The sequence below is a fragment of the Hylobates moloch genome, unplaced genomic scaffold, assembly GCF_009828535.3.
Source record: "Hylobates moloch isolate HMO894 unplaced genomic scaffold, HMol_V3 SCAFFOLD_6, whole genome shotgun sequence".
Classification (NCBI taxonomy): domain Eukaryota; kingdom Metazoa; phylum Chordata; class Mammalia; order Primates; family Hylobatidae; genus Hylobates; species Hylobates moloch.
This window is the reverse complement of record NW_026652281.1, coordinates 67,511,973-67,529,109: the sequence shown is the minus strand read 5'-3', so window position 1 is coordinate 67,529,109 and position 17,137 is coordinate 67,511,973. Positions and strand designations below refer to the sequence as shown.

Here is a 17,137-nt window from a genome sequence, read left to right as displayed (position 1 = left end):
CCAGGAAGCAGAGGTTGCAGTGAGCCAAGATCATGCCACTGCACTCCAGCCTGGGTAACAGGGCGAGACTCCATCTCAAAAAAAAAAAAAAAATGTGCTGGACAAAGGAGTGAGCTCTTCTCTTCCACTGGGAAGCAGCCATCTGGATATTTGTATTTGTTAGAACTTTGCTTCAAAGGACTAGAGGGTGACTGTGGTAGTTAGCAGGTAGAAGGCACAGGCTTATTTAGTTCTCAACTAAGCTGTGTCCTCTGACCTAGCTTTAGAGGTAATACAAGTATACTTTGATCCCTGTCTACTTAACTTGGCTATTTTATTTCTCAAGATCCATTTGGAGGCCAGGTGTGGTGGCTCATGCCTGTAATCCCAGCACTTTGGGAGGCCGAGGCAGGTGGACTGCTTGAGACCAGGAGTTTGAGACCAGCCTGGGCAACGTGGAGAAACCCTGTCTCTACTAAAAATACAAAAGTTAGCTGGGCATGGTGGTGCATGCCTGTAATCCCAGCTACTTGGGAGGCTGAGGCAGGAGAATCACTTGAACCCAGGAGACAGAGGCTGCAGTGAGCTGAGATCATGCCACTGCATTCCAGCCTGGGCGACAGAGCAAGACTCTGTCTCAAACAAAAAAAAACAGATCAATTTGGAGAAAGGGGTGCTATTTATTGGCATCTTCAAACTACCTCAATAACCTGAAGGCCCTGCACAGACTGGCCTGTGTCTCCAAGTTCACCTTCACAGTGTTTTCACATTCCTAGAAATTCCCACACTGGCCTCACAGCAGTGCCTCACATGGCTACGCTCCCTCCTCCTTGGGCTGTCATACACATTCTTTCCTGGAAAGCTCTTTTCCCCACGCTCTGCCTTGCTAACCCCTTAAGCTGATCCTTTGGTATCAGCTGAATTGTCACTTCTTCAAAAAGGCTTTTCCTGACTCCAGAATCAAAATTCAGGGAAGCACCTTCCTATGTGGCCTTTTGTGACTGGCTTCTTTCAATTATTACGTTTTCAAAGTTCAGCTATTTTCTAGTATGTATCGGTTCTTTATTCATTTTTCTGGCTGAATCTTTTTTTGTGTGTATATACCACATTTTGTTTATCCATTCATCAATTGATAGCCATTGGTTGTTTCCCTTTTTCGCTACTATGATTACTGCTGCTATGAACATTCACATACAGGTGTTTTTGTAGACATGTGTTTTCAGTTCTCTTGCTTATATGTCTAGAAGTAGAATTGCTGGGTCATATGGTAACTATATGTTTAACTTTTTAAAGAACTGCCACACTTTTCCAAAGTGCCTGCTCCTTTTTACATTCCTCCTAGCAGTGTGGATAAAGGGTTCTAGTTTCTCCACATCTTTGCCAACACTTGTTACTGTACATTTTTTTTAAAATTATAGCCAGCTAAGTATATATGAGTTGGTGTCTCATTGTGGTGTAGATTTGCATCCCCTAAAGACTAATGCTGGTGAGCATCTCTTTGTGTGCTCTTTGGAAATTGGCTCATATTTGCAGCTGAGTAGCTTTCTTAGCCTGTTCCATGCCTGTAGAAATTTGGGAGCCCACAGACTTCTTTTCGTTTCGAACTATCTCTGTCCTTTTATGTCCAAGTAGATATATCTCCCTTAAAAATATAGTGGGCTTTTAATATATTAAATTTAATCAGAAGGCACACCCCCAAGTCTCTTTGAGGTAGGCCTCTCTCTACTTTGGTATGCAAGTTAAGGTGCTGTGGACAACACCCTTAAGATTCCAGAAGATTCCATATCTAGCTATGTGGCTACCTGAGGCACCTTCTTTCTGAGGGCTTAATAAAGGGTCATATGGTTGTACCCTTGGCTTGATATTGACACTGAGGCCATATTTTGCTGGTGGTGCTGTGGTTTGAATGTTTGTTCCATCCAAAACTCATGTTGAAATTTTTTGTTTTTTTTTTAGAGAGAAGGTCTCATTCTGTCACCCGGGCCGTAGTGCAGTGACGCAGTCATAGCTCACTACAGGCTTGACCTCTTAGGCTTAAGCAATTCTCCCTCCTCAGCCTTCCAAGTAGCTGGGACTACAGGTGTGTGCCACCAGTATGCCTGGCTTATTTATTTATTTATTTATTTCAGTAGAGATGAGGTCTCACTATGTTGCCCAGGCTGGTCTTGAACTCCTATGCTCAAGTGATCCTCCCGCCTCTGCCTCCCAAAGTGCGGGGATTACAGGAGTGAGCCACCACTCTGGCTTCATGTTGAAATTTAATTGCCAGTGTAACACTACTGTGAGGTGATTAGGCCATGAGGGGTCCACCTTCATGGGTGGGTTTAATGCCATATTAAAAGGACTTTGGAAAGTGGGTGTTCTCTCCCTCCGCCTTCCACCAGGTGAAAATGCAGTGAGAAGGCCCTCTTTTAAGTGTCAGCACTTTGATATTAGATTTCCCAGGTTCCAGAATGGTGAGCCAATAAATGTCGGTTTATTATAAATTACCCAGTCTGTGTTATTCTGCCATCACAGTATAATGCAGACTAAGACAGGCAACACCCTAGATTTAACTTTTGGCCTGAGACTGTCTTTTACTTTGAGAATGTCTTGCCAGCTGGAGAGGACAGGAATAAGAAACAGTTTTATTTTCGAATTCAGGAAGTCCTGAGTTGGAAATCTTTTCTCTATATGCTGCTGAAAATCTGAAACTTAATTATTTAGCTTAGCTCTTTCTTATTCTTTATTATGAGCAGTTAAAAGAAGCCAGTTGCCACTTTCACCATTTCCCCTGGAAACCTCTTTAGCCAAATACACGGATTCATTGGGTATCCTCTCTATCTTCCACCAGTTGCTACAGTGACAGTGTTGCCAGAAGTTTTACCACTATGGAAAACAATAAAATGAGCTTATTGTTCCAAGCTTCCAGTAAGAATTTCTGCACTGCTCTTCCAGCTTCCATGAACAGTTCCCTCCTTGCCTTTCTTAGCCTCCACCAGGTCACAAAGCCAATGCCACATGTTTCAGGTTTTTGATATGGCAACACTCCACTTCCAGCTACCTGTTGCTTTTTATCTATTGCTGTGTAATAGAATATCCAAAAATGAGTGACTTAAAATAGCAGTGCTGTATTTTTTCTCATGATTTTGTGGGTCAGCTGAGTGGTTCTTCTGTTGCATGTAGTACGGGCTTAGGACGTTCATGTAGCTGCATTCAGCTGGGTGCTCAGCTGGGCCTGGAAATTCTAAAATGACCTTACTCATATGTCAGTGGCCTTAATGCTGTCTGTCAGATAGGAAGTCTTGGTTCTCCTCCACGTGGCTTCTCTCTCCCTACGTGGTCTCTCAGTCTTCAGTAATCTTGCCTGAATGTCTTTACATGGTGGCTGGATTTCAAGAGTAAGAAAGCTGAAGGTGCCAGCTGTTTTAAAGGCTAGGCCTAGAACTGACAGTTTTATTTCCACTACCTTATGTTGGTCAAAGCAGGTCACAAGTGGTGTCGATCATAATCTCAAAAGACACAATCCCAAATGCCATATCCCGAGTGTTGAAATGCTGAAAGATCAAAATCCATAGTCTAAAATCCCTAATATCTAATTGAATCCACAAACTATAATGATAGATTTAGAATTAGGTGCAATCAAGGCTTATAAGAGTGAATTTCAAGTTGTTACCAGTAAAGTTTGTCGTTTTCATTCAGCACGATGCCTTTGACAGAAAAACTCAGGTGAGTGGATTGGCCACGTGAGATGGCAGTGACAAAAACTTCAGTTTAAAATGCCTTATGGGTCTGCATTGGCATTCCTTCCCCCTGATGAAATTCCAGGTGCTTTTAGTAAATTAAAGCTGCATTTGCATGAAGAAGCCAGAGAAATTACCGACTGGTTTGAAGATAATGACATGCATGGTCGGATAAGAAGACATGCCATGTAGTTGCTGTTTGACCATCAGTATTGTTTCCACCAAATTTGTGGTCTGCATATAAGTGCATGTGAAATGGATTTCCACGTACCCAAAACAGCATAGAAACATGGCACAGAAGATGGGAAAATTTAATAGGGAATACTCATGCAGGTGCATATCAAATCATAGAAGAAGTTGAGAAAAAACAGCGCCACATAGAAAACGAATCTGAATGTATTCTCCAAGGAGACTTATGCCCTAAAAGAAAAAATGTAGCTGGGTGTGGTGGCTCTCACCTGTAATCTTAGCACTTTGAGAGGTGGAGGTGAGAGAATCATTTGAGTCCAGGAGTTTGAGACCAGCCTGGGCAACACAGTGAGACCTCGTCTCTACTAAAAACTTAGAAAAATTAGCAGGGTATGGTGGTGCATGCCTGTAGTCCTGGCTACTCAGGAGGCTGAGGCAGGAGGATCCCTGGAGCCCAAGAGTTTGAGCTTGCAACAGAGCAAGACTCTGTCTCAAAAAAAAAAAAAGGAAAGAAGAAAGCAACTATTCATTGCAGTGCAAGTTGGCCACCTCTTACGGAGTACACTTGTGCGATTAGCTGACATCTATCCCACTTTTTTCATGTGTCGAAGCTTCTTTTTCATTTTTGTGCACTATTTTATTATTTATCTTTAAAAAAAAATTTTTTTTGAGATGGGAGTCTTGCTCTGTTGGCCAGGCTGGAGTGCAGTGGCGCGATCTCAGCTCACTGCAACCTCTGCCTCCCGGGTTTAAGTGATGCTCCTGCCTCAGCCTCCCGAATAGCTGGGATTACAGGCACCCACCACCACACTTGGCTAAATTTTGAGTTTTTAGTGGATATGGGGTTTCTCCATGTTGGCCAGGTTGGTCTCGAACTCCTGACCTCAGGTGATCTGCCTGCCTCAGCCTCCCAAAGTGCTAGGATTATAGGCGTGAGCCACCATGCTTGGTCATTTCCACTATTTTAAATTGTCAGCATTGTTTTTTATAATTCACTATGCTACATATTTCATCTTTGCATTGTTTCTGGTATTGGAGTTATAGATTGTATAAAGACTTTTAGAGTATTCTAATTTGTTTTATGCATTTTTTTCAAATTTGACTCCACAGAGGTGCATTTTCACAACATTGACTTTGTGTGTAACCATTGTGCTTATTGATAAAAACGTTGAAATTTTCACAGGAAATGAAGAGATATCCGTTTGTACATCTGCATTTGTGAAAGATAAAATTTCTCAAGATCACAGTTCTTTGGGTGACTACATGTGTGATGGCAACCCATCACAGTTTTTGACTGATCTTGTCAAAAGACTTAGGTTGTTCAAGTTATTTCAGATGACTGCAGTTATTTAAGCTATTTCTTTATGACTACAGTTCATTTGCTCATAACTGTTACATCTCTGCAACTGATTAATATACCTGGGTGTTTATGCTTGCAAAAATGTGTGTTATTATTGCCTATTTTATTATGTAAAGTGGCCTCTGAAGTGTTCTGCCATGTTTTCATAGGTTTCTCAAATAAATGCCCTTTTAAAAATGAACAGGATTGGCACAGTGGCTCATGCCTGTAATCCCAGCACTTGAGGAGGCCAAAGCAAGATTACTTGAGCCCAGGAGTTCAAGACCAGCCTGGGCAACATAGTGAGACCCTGTCTCTACAACAGATATTTTTTAAAAAATCAGCTGGGCATGGTAGCACACACGTGTAGTCCTAGCTACTCAGGAGGCTGAGGCGGGAGGATTGCTTGAGCTCAGGAGGTCAAAGCTTCGGTGAAGTATGATGCTGCTACTGCATCAGCCTGGATGACAGGGTAAGACCCTGTTTCTAAAAAAGAAAAGAAATTTTTAAAAATGTAAGTAGGCCGGGCGCGGTGGCTCACGCTTGTAATCCCAGCACTTTGGGAGGCCGAGGCGGGCGGATCACGAGGTCAGGAGATCGAGACCACGGTGAAACCCCGTCTCTACTAAAAGTACAAAAAATTAGCCGGGCGCGGTGGCGGGCGCCTGTAGTCCCAGCTACTCGGAGAGGCTGAGGCAGGAGAATGGCGTGAACCCGGGAGGCGGAGCTTGCAGTGAGCCGAGATTGCGCCACTGCACTCCAGCCTGGGCGACAGAGCGAGACTCCGTCTCAAAAAAAAAAAAAAAAAAAAAAAAAAAAAAAATGTAAGTAAATGTATTTTAAAGAATTTTTAAAATTATTTTTTCCAATATTTTCAGGATTTTGATCTTTTGGGATTGTGTTTTGGGGATTTTAGACTTTAGGGATTTTGATCTTCTGGGATTTCAAAATTCGAGATTATGGCATTTTGGGAATTATGGCCCCAGCCCATCACAAGACCAGCCCAGCTGAAGAGGCAGGGAAGAGGAAGTTGATGGGAAGAGTGGTATGCATGTACGGGAGGAGTTGTTGGCAGCCATCTTGGAGTCAGTCTGTCACAGCCTGCTGAACATACTCACACCGTGTCTGCTGAAGCTCATTACCTGTTCAAAGGATGTATGCTTTTAAGCAATAACTAAACTGTAAGTCAAAGAAGTGAATTTTTAATGTAGACTTTCAGACATGAGCAATGAATATCCATAATTTCTAATTTGAGGAGTGAGAAGATAAAAGTACGATTTTTATTCCCGGAAAACTTCAGTAAATACTTATTAAGCCTTCCATTATGTATGCACTTTGCTGGTATTAGAAAGAAATTCAGAGATATGTCAACAACTTAAGATCTGTGTAACTTAGGGAAAGTCATTTAACTTCTTGACATCTGTTTGCTAATCGAAAACATAAGGACAATGTGTACGGGCCTTGTATACTGACTGGCATGGGATAATTGCTCACTGAGTGTTACTTTTCTTTCCTTTTTTTATCTTCCTCAGGAGGATACTGAACGTGGCGGCTCCTGTAGTTCTGTGCCGTTTTCTTAGCATTAACTGAAGTTCTTTTATTTGGACAGGTACTGCTCACATGATAGAGGCTGATGTCCTTCTTCCAAGTGATGGATCAGAACACAGCCAGCCAATTATGGCCCATCCCCCTGAAACAAGCAGTGATAATACTCTACAGGAGTGGCTGACTGAAGTTATGAAAAGCAATAAAGGCATCAAGCTGGATTTCAAAAGGTATTTGTATAAACATGTTCAATTTTCTGGGAAAAAAGTAATATCTGTGCCTGACTACCTATTTTTTTTTTCTGTTGTCCAAACTGAAAATGGAATTGTAGACTCTAATATATTTGAGGACTGAACCTAAATGAACCTAAGACCCACTGAGTTATTTACTAAAATTGTTTTTTGGAGACCCTTAAAGGCTAAAGTTAGATTAATTTTTATAAAGGAATTTATCGTAAGTGACCATTGTGACAACAGAAAGGTAAATTAAAAATGCTACATTTGTTAAAAAGTAACCCAGGAGAGACAGAGCTGGGAGAAATTCATTGAGCTAGTTAATGCATACCCTATTTTATTTATATTATTATATTTGTAAAGGGAATTATTTAGAATTCTCCAATAACCAAAGTGTTTCTTAAAAATAATGCTTGGAGGCAGCTGGGCGCAGTGGCTTCAGCCTGTAATTCCAGCGCTTTGGGAGGCTGAGGCGGGCGGATCACCCGAGGTCAGGAGTTTGAGACCAGCCTGACCAAAATGGCGAAACCCCATCTCTACTAAAAATACAAAAATTAGCCAAGCATGGTGGTGGGCGCCTGTAATCACAGCTACTGGGGAGGCTGAGGCAGGAGAATTGCTTGAACCTGGGAGGCGGAGGTTGCAGTGAGCCGAGATCACGCCATTGAATTCCTGCCTGGGCTACAAGAGCAAAAATCCCTCTCAAATAATAATAATAATAGTAATTATTATTATTATTATAATATTTGGAGGCATTAATACTGAAGCGCAAGAGTAAGTTGTCATTTCCTTCACTGTGGCCATCACAGGAAATTTTACTTTTGTAGTATTTTGGCAGTGTAAAAATGATAAAGCCAGAAATATACAGCAATACTTCAGAAGCACACTGTAAAGCTTATGAAGGCAGCTGCTGTTGAAATCTAGGATTGGCAGTAAGCCTACTTCATCTCTGAGTAATATTTTTAAATAGAATTATCTCAAGAAATTAATAAGGACTTGGAACCTTGTAGGATTCTCAAGATGACTCTAACCATTTGTTATGGGGCAAAATATACCAATAAACCTTATTATACTGTTAGTGAATGGATACATAAAATCTTGATATACAGGAGTTTGGATTGACAAGGTCTTGTGAATTAAAGAACTATCTTAAGATCATAAACTTTATTTTCGACCGGCGCAGTCGCTCACGCTTGTAATCCCAGCACTTTGGGAGGCCAAGGTGGGTGGATCACCTGAGGTTAGGAGTTCGAGACCATCCTGGCCAACATGATGAAACCCCTTCTCTACTAAAAATACAGAAAATTAGCCAGGTATGGTGGTGTGCACCTGTGATTCAGCTACTTGGGAGGCTGAGGCAGGAGAACCTCTTGAACCCGGGAGGTGGAGGTTGCAGTGAGTTGAGATCATGCCACAGCACTCCAGCCCGGGCAACAAGAGGGAAACTCTGTCTCAAAATAAATAAATAAATAAATAAATAATAAAAAATCATAAACTTTTTGAGTTATGAATGGTTCAATTTCATTTTATTGACAAAGAAACTTAGTTCCAGAGAGGTTAAGTGATGTACCTGAGGGTAACAGGTAAGCTTTGACAGGTAAGCTACAACCAGATCCTAATTCTCCTGAAGCCAGTCCAGTGTTCTCTATACCATGAAATAAAGCACTTGATCTTTAGTGCTTGATGGCTTAAACTTTTAGATCTGCTTGATGTCATGTGCTCAGTTTTTCATGTTTACTATTGCCCCTTGAATTGTTTCCTGGGACATATTCTTTGGCTTCTCACCAGTCAGATCAGCTCATTCATTCTTAAATTCTAGCAGCTACCACAAAAGGGCTGAGCCGCTGAAACAAAGATTTTGCAAGGTTTTTTTAAAATCATAACATATTTGAAGGGGATTCAATATAAAGTAATAGGTATATGAACATCTATTACATGTTGGACACTGTTCTAAAAGCATTGCAAGTATTTTTCATTAAATTCTCCTAACAATCCTAAGAGGTAGGTTGTTGCTGTTATTCTCATTTTCCAGATGAGGCAGTGGAGATGGAGGGGGCTAAGGAGCCTGCTTGTCACATAGTCAATGGAACTAGAGAGCTGTCAGCCTGGCTGGAGAGTTCACACTTTTAACCAGAATGCTGCACTCACTCCCTTTGTGAGAGCAGCTGAATGACCTGTTAGTTAAGTTTTAGTAGTTCTTGTTTTGTGCTTCTAAGTTACTTTGTTTGGTACACAAATAAAAAGTATTATATTTTGGCTGGGCGTGGTGGCTCATGCCTATAATCGCAGCACTTTGGTAGGCTGAGGTGGGCGAATCACCTGAGGTCGGGAGTTCTAGACCAGCCTGACCAACATGGAGAAACTCTGTCTCTACTAAAAATACAAAATTAGCCGGACGTGGTGGCACATGCCTATAATCCCAGCTACTCGGAAGGCTGAGGCAGGAGAATCACTTGAACCGAGGAAGTGGAGGTTGCAGTGAGCCGAGATCACGCCATTGCACTCCAGCCTGGGCAACAAGAGTGAAATGCCATCTCAAAAAAAAAAAAAAGTACTGTATTTTTAAATTTTATCTGGAGTCTTAGCAAGCTCTTCAGCATTTTAGCCAAGAATTATTTTCCCTTAAACAATGCAATTTTATAGTTTGTTACAATTTTAAGTATGATATTTATTTTATCATTCCCAATTTTTAAATGAAATTAATAGGAAAGCAGGGTATGATATTTAGAAGTTTGATTTACAAATAACTTTTTAGGAAAAATATATGTTCTATAATAACTAAGTTTATATTCTTTTCAGGAGACTTAAGTAAACACTACCAAGGAGCAATTTTCAGTAGTATTCTCACCAGGACTTTCCTCTTCGGATGATCATCTTGGTGAAGCTTTGGCACTTCCTTATGGGAAACTTAGTATTAATATATGTAAGAATTGAGAATGTTGGCCACTGTATTTTAAATTAGAATTACATGGAATTTATAGATTAATTTAGAAGGATGTGTCGTTTTATAATACATGCAATATTGAGCCTTCCAGGCTGGGTCTGTTATTTCTTGTAGTATACAGTAGTCGTCTGTTATCTGCAGTTTCAGTAACCTGCAGTACACCATGGTCTAAAAGTGTTAAATGGAAAATTCGGGAAATAAACAATTAATAAGTTTTAAATTACACACCATTCTGAGCAGTGTGATGAAATTTTGTACTTTCCCAATCCATCCCACCTGGGGTGTGACTCATCCCTTCCCTTTGTCCAGCATATCCACACCATTATATACTGCCCACCTATTAGTCACTTAATAGCCGTCACGGTTATCAGATTGACAGATCACAAGAAGAAGGGTGAGTATGGTACAGTAAGCTATTTTGAGAGAGAGAGAGAGACCACATTCATATAACTTTTATTATAGTATATGGTTATAATTGTTCTATTTTATTACTAGTTTTTGTTGCTAATCTCTTTCTGTGCCTAATTTATAAATTACACTTTATCAGAGATAGGTATGTGTAGGGAAAAAAAACAGAGTACATATAGGGTTGGGTGCTGTGTGGTTTCAGGCATCCCTTAGAGGTCTTGGAATATTCCCTGCAGATAAGGGGGACTACTGTACATTTTATTTTCTTGTTTAGGAAAGTTTGTCCTCAGTCCTTTTTTTCTCCCACAAAACGTTACACCTTTTCTTCCAGAAGAACTTTAGAATTACTTTGTCAAGTTTTAGAAAATAAGAACTACAACAACACAAAGTTTTTGGTTCCTTAGTGAGGTTTTAAATTTGTTTAACCACAGGTTTTGTTTTTCTTATTTAAGTTTCTGGTAAGGGAAAATGTCATTATCCTTCATCTACATTAGTGATAATTAAAACATTTACATATAAAATGGAATAAATGTATTAAATTCTTGCTTCACTATGTTCTTTGTCATAGTTCCTTATGTTTAACTGCACAGTGCTTTGCATGTAGTAGGCACTTAGTAAACACTGGTTGAATTTCGATTTGTGGGAGAATATGCTGTTTGAAACTGGATATTGGCCAGGCGCGATGGCTCATGCCTGTAATCCCAGCATTTTGGGAGGCCGAGGTGGGCGGATCACTTGAGGTCAGGAGTTCAAGACCAGCCTGGCCAACATGGTGAAACCCCGTCTGTACTGAAAATACAAAAATTAGCTGGGTGTGGTGGCACACGCCTGTAGTCCCAGCTACTTGGGAGGCTGAGGCAGGAGAATGGCTTGAACCTGGGACATGGAGGTTGCACTGAGCCGAGATCGTGCTATTGCACTCCAGCCTGGGTGACAGAGTGAAACTCCATCTCAAAAAAAAAAAAAAAAAAAAAAAAAAGAGAAACTGGATATTATCAGATGGAGAATCAATCTTAAACCACTCTATGTCAGCTTACTAAATTGAGAAAGCCTAAGAGGCTCCCTCCTAAAATGTAAACTGGAAATTAGTATTTAACCCAGCTTCCATGGACAACAGATTTCTTAAGAAATCAGAGTCCTTTCTGGAAAAAGAGGAGCTTGGCAGGAGACGTGCATGGATTAGTTCAAGGTTTTTCCTTACTCCACCCATGAAGAGCAGTACCTCATGGGGACTTGGCTGCTGCTATGGGACTGACAGAGAAGCAAGCTTTGGAGTCACAGGTACAAGTTGCTTGCTACCAAATGGAATTTTGTAGGAAGTACAGTGTTGGATCTCAGAATTGTGGTTTTAACATGGTGTTGACACAGGGCAAGGCAGGGAGAATTTAAAAGGGACAAATGACAGCATCTAAATTAAAGTCTGCAGAGTCCAGCATTAGGGTTTATTAATCCACTAAAATCTAGGCCCTCCATTCAGGGGCAGAAGAGTGAGAAGGAAGTGTACCACATGGGAGCAGAGGGAAAGGGGCTAGAGGCTAAGGGATAGAGCCTGGGTTCGTCTGGTTTTAGTACATAGTATCCTTGCTCACTGGTGAACATAACCCATTAAATAATGAGATTATTTAAATTTCTCCTCTTAGAGTAGGAGGCCCAAAAGGAGTGGACAGAAGAGAGGCAGAAGCATAGATAGAAGTACTGCCATCTCTTAGGAAGAGAGAGGGAAATGTGAGGAGGGGTCAGTGAGTGTTCTCCCCTCCAATATCCATCTCCAAAATTCTTAGCCTCCCATTAGAGTATTCACTACAAGGCAATTTTCTTATAAATGAACATAGGCAAGTAAAAATTATGGAAGCTGATTAAAACCTTATTGTTGCAAAGTCTGTAGGTATCAGCTAGAATATATATAGGGAAGTAAAAAGAGTGAAGTTGCTTTTTAAATTTAAACTAAAATATACGTATTTCTAATTTTCAGAAAAGGTTCTTACAATAAAAGAAGAAAAATGAAACAGAAACTTGAAGAAAATACTGTAATTTTATATTTTGCAGTCATTTTTAGAATTGTTTATGTATCCAAACTCACCCAAGAATACATAAAGGAAAGAAGCTAATTTTATTCTCCAGGGTCTTGAGCCTGAATTAGAGATACAGGGCTTGGATCCACTTGGGTATTTCAAAAATGTGAATTTACAGGTTATTAAGTGTATTTCATTTATCTTATTTATACATTCTCAAACGAGTGAATATTTATGTCTTTTAAAAAACTGTTTTCACAATAAGTGATCCTAATATGGAGTTTTGAAACCTCTATTTTGTCCACAAGTAGTACCACTCTTCATATATTTATAGATTCTTTAAGGTATCTTCATGAATAATAAGCACAATTCAACATTTAGAGATATGGCATATGTTAGCTTTTCCCTCTGGTGCTATGTGATCTTTGATTTTCTTTAACCCAGACATTATTGTATTTTTATTATGAATTTGAGAACATTAAGACCACTAGTCTAAAAGAACTTCTTTTTACTTTACCTAAGGAATCTACCTCACTGAAAACAAATTATGTTTTTAGTCTGGCAGCTGTAGAACCATCCATGATGCTCTTGGAAAATGTGAAGAGGCATCTGATGCGTCCTGTATGGATTAATGCTGATATTCTTCCTGGTCCAAATGGAAATAGCAAAGTAATAGATGCAAAACCATTTTTAGACACCGTGACATCCTTCTTTCCAGATGTGACGTTTTCCCTGGGTTGGACAACAGGATGGCATCCTGAGAAAGTCAATGAAGGTAATAATTCTAATAATGTATTTCTTGTTGGTCAAATTAAAATATCCTCCAGGTATAAAAATAACATCTTTAATACAAAGCCCAAAACCCATTCTACAAAATCTAAGCCTGATAGAAAAAAAGGCCTGACCCTTCAGGTATGTGCAGACCCTTCCGTCTACTCTTTCAGATAGATGCCATGTTCACTAGTGGTGCTGCAAATTTTAAAAGAGTTCACACATTTATAGTCATATAAGTAAAGCTTCTGTTAGCAATCTCTTTTTCTAAGTTTTAAAAATATAAATTTTCCAGATTTTAAAGGAAAGTGGAACACTTCCCTTCTTTTTATCAGGAAATTAGCTGCTAAACTAACATATTCACTTAAGATTTCTGTAAAATGTTCCTTTACTGACTGACCGACCAATATTTTTTACAACTTACTTTTGATAGAGTATAGAGTTATTTAAAATAGACATATTCTGGCCAGGCGTGGTGGCTCATGCCTGTAATCACCACACTTCAGGAGGCCGAGGTGGGCAGATCACCTGAGGTCAGGAGTTTGAGACCAGCCTGGCCAACATGACGAAACCCCATCTCTACTAAAAATATAAAAGTTAACCAGGCATGGTAGCATGTGCCTGTAGTCTCAGCTACTTGGGAGGCTGAGGCAGGAGAATCACTTGAACCCAGGAGGCGGAGGTTGCAGTGAGCCAAGATCGTGCCACTGCACTCCAGCCTAGGCAACAGAGTGAGACTCTGTCTCAAAAAAAAAAAGTGTGTGTGTATATATATATACATTTATTTATTTATTATATATGTATATAGTTTATATATAAAATATATATTCTCTGTATATACATATATACTTTTTTTTGAAGCTATTTAGAAACAAGCAAGTGTGTTTTCCACGTGTTTTTTTTTAAACAGAGTCTTGCTCTGTTGCCCAGGCTGGAGTGTAGTGGTGTGATCTCAGCTCACTGCAACCTCCACCTCCCAGGTTCCCAGGTTCAAGTGATTCTCGTGCATCAGCCTCCTGAATAGCTGGGATTACAGGCGCCACCACACCCGGCTAATTTTTGTATTTTTTTTAGTAGAGATGGGGTTTCATCATGTTGGCCAGGCTGGTCTCGAACTCCTGACCTCCAGTTATCCACCCACCTCGGCCTCCCAAAGTGCTGGGATTACAAGCATGAGCCACTGCACCTGGCCTTTTTTTTTTTAAAGAAACAGGGTGTGGCTCTGTCACCCAGGCTGAGTGCAGTGGTACCATCATGGCTCACTGCACCTTCAACCTCCTGGGCTCAAGTGATCCTCCCACCTCAGCCTCCAGAGTAGCTGGGACCACAGGCACACACCATCACACACAGCTACTTTTTAAATTTGTTTGTAGAGACGAGGTCTCACTAAGTTGCCCAGGCTGGTTTCAAACTCCTGGGCTCAAGCTATCCTCCAACCTTGGCCTCCCAAAGTGCTGGTATTACAGGCATAAACCACTGTGTCTGGCCCACAATGTCTTAACATGATTTAAATATATGTAAAATACATACATACATATATATATATATATATATAGAGAGAGAGAGAGAGAGAGAGAGAGTCAATTTTTACCACTATTTCTACTTTAAGTAAAATGTACAGGTAATTTGGTCAAGCCAAAAAGAAAATTGATTTGATGTTAACTATCACTTAAACAACTAGCATATACCCCAAAGCAACCTTTCTTGGAAAGGAAAATTTAAGAAAAATAGAAAATCCAAGTTTATAGAGAATAATAATGATGCAGGTGTACCTAAGAGCCTTAAAATCTTTAAAGTAAATAAAATCTAGTGGTGTAAATTTTTTTTTCTTGTGCTTGAGAGATTAGTAAAACGTTTTTAGTGCCTTAATTTTTTGTTAAATTTGCTCTAGGTCACTTGTGGAATGATTTTTTATCTCCATTTTCCACTTAGTTTTTTTTTCACATTAAGTAGCATTTTAATTCACTTAGAATCCAAATGGAAAGTACTATGAATTGCCTATGAATTATCTATGGTTTTACCTAGTTATAGGTAATTTTATCTTTTATTTAATTGTCTTTCAAGATTTCAATCAATAAAGTTAAATTTTTTTCTTTTCTTTTAAGGGTACAGTTGGACAATGGTGAAAGAGATGGAATACATATGTAATGAACTAAGTCAGCCTGTAACGTTCCCTGTCAGAGCAGCATTAGTCAGGCAGTCTTGTTCTCAGTTACTTTGGCTGTTAAAGAAATCAAACAGGTATGTAATAGTTTAACAAATGTGTATGTGAGTGTGTATGAGAGACAGAGATAGAAAGGGCATGAAAATTGATTATTTAAGGACAGTGTGTGTGAGAGAAAGGTAGACGGAAAAGGAACGAAAACTGATGATATAAGTGAACAGACTCTCCCACCAGATTGGAGCTCCTTGATGAACCTTAACTTACTTAACATCGTATATTTTACCCCTATTCCTCACAAAAGTTTTTGTACATAGTAGGTGCTCAGTAAGTATTAGCTGTCTTTTTCATTATGTTATATATTCACAAAAAATTATGAGCGGGGCCGGGCGCGGTGGCTCACGCTTGTAATCCCAGCACTTTGGGAGGCCAAGGCGGGCGGATCACGAGGTCAGGAGATCGAGACCACGTTGAAACCCCGTCTCTACTAAAAATACAAAAAAAAAAAAAAAATTAGCCGGGTGTGGTGGCGAGCGCCTGTAGTCCCAGCTACTCGGAGAGGCTGAGGCAGGAGAATGGCGTGAACCCGGGAGGCGGAGCTTGCAGTGAGCCGAGATTGTGCCACTGCACTCCAGCCTGGGCGACAGAGCGAGACTCCGTCTCAAAAAAAAAAAAAAAAAAAAAAAAAAAAAAAAAAAAAAAAAAAAAAAAAATTATGAGTGGATAAATTAGCTTCTTTTTAAATTTCATAATTTCAGAAATCAGCCAGGTGTGGTGGCTCACACCTGTAATCCCAGCACTTTGGGAGGCTGAGGGAGGAGGATCGCTTGAGCCCAGGAGTTTGAGATCAGCCTGGGCAATTTAGTGAGAACTTGTCTTTACAAAAAAATAAAAAATTAGCCGAGCGTGGTGGCATGCACCTGTAGACTCAGCTACTTGGGAAGCTAAGGTGGGAGCATCGCTTGAACCCGGGAGGCAGAGGCTTCAGTGAGCCAAGATCGTACAACTGTACTGCAGCCTAGGTGACAGAGTGAGACCCTGTCTCAAAAATAATAATACTTTCAGAAATCTTTTTCATATAAAAGTTTTATTTTAATATGTAATAAAAATTAGTTGGACCACCCTATTGAATATTTAAATAGATTATAAAAGTACAGATATTAAAAATTTTATTTTTTTTTTCTTTTAAGAGATCAATCAGCAGAACAAAAGGAAAAGTCCAGAATCTATCGTGGAACTTAGCGTAGAAACAAGCTGACTTTTCAGATCTTTGGAGCAAGAAGTTCAACAACTGTTTTTAGGACAACAGGCTATGTAGGAAAAGCAATGCTGACACCTTTGTTTATTCCTTGCTCCAAAATACATTCCCAATGAATTAAAGATTTGAACATCAAGCAGTAAATGCATAAAGAATAAACAAGGGATGATTCCTTAAATATAGTTTCAGAATGGAGAAGACCTTTCTTAGTAGTAAGGCACAAAACCCAGAAGCTATAAAAGGAATTTTGATACATTTGAATCCATAAAAGTGGAAAGCAACTAGTAAAAAGACCCCCAATGTGTGTGTCAGAGAAATGTTAAGAATTCTGACAAATAAAGGATTTTTACAAATTACCTAGAAAAAGGCCCAGTTTAATAATTCACTATGTTGCAGAGAATAGTGGAAGCAGACATTCATGCATTTTTGGCTGGAGTGTAAACTGATCAATAATTTCCTTGGAGAGAAATTTGGCATATACTCATGAATTGCACTAATGAGACCATGTCTTACTAATAGACGTTCACATAAGCACAGGGACATAGGTACAAAGATATTCTGGAAGCATCGTTTGTA

At 39.7% G+C, this 17,137-nt stretch overlaps 1 protein-coding gene across 3 annotated transcripts in view; it reads left to right on the top strand.

Moving 5' to 3' along the window:
• FAM151B (family with sequence similarity 151 member B) overlaps positions 1-17,137 on the top strand; it is a 69,585-nt gene that overhangs the window by 19,330 nt on the left and 33,118 nt on the right. Inside the window, exons 3-6 of one of the 3 annotated variants that reach the window (XM_058440759.1) lie at positions 6,839-7,004; positions 12,929-13,146; positions 15,248-15,383; positions 16,494-16,917. In XM_058440759.1, the coding sequence (XP_058296742.1) occupies positions 6,839-7,004; positions 12,929-13,146; positions 15,248-15,383; positions 16,494-16,545 (572 nt within the window). In that variant the 3' untranslated portion in view covers positions 16,546-16,917. Of the gene's footprint in view, positions 1-6,320; positions 6,411-6,838; positions 7,005-12,928; positions 13,147-15,247; positions 15,384-16,493; positions 16,918-17,137 lie in introns of those variants that run through there. The other 2 variants (XM_058440760.1, XM_032156943.2) reach the window with 2 other exon arrangements.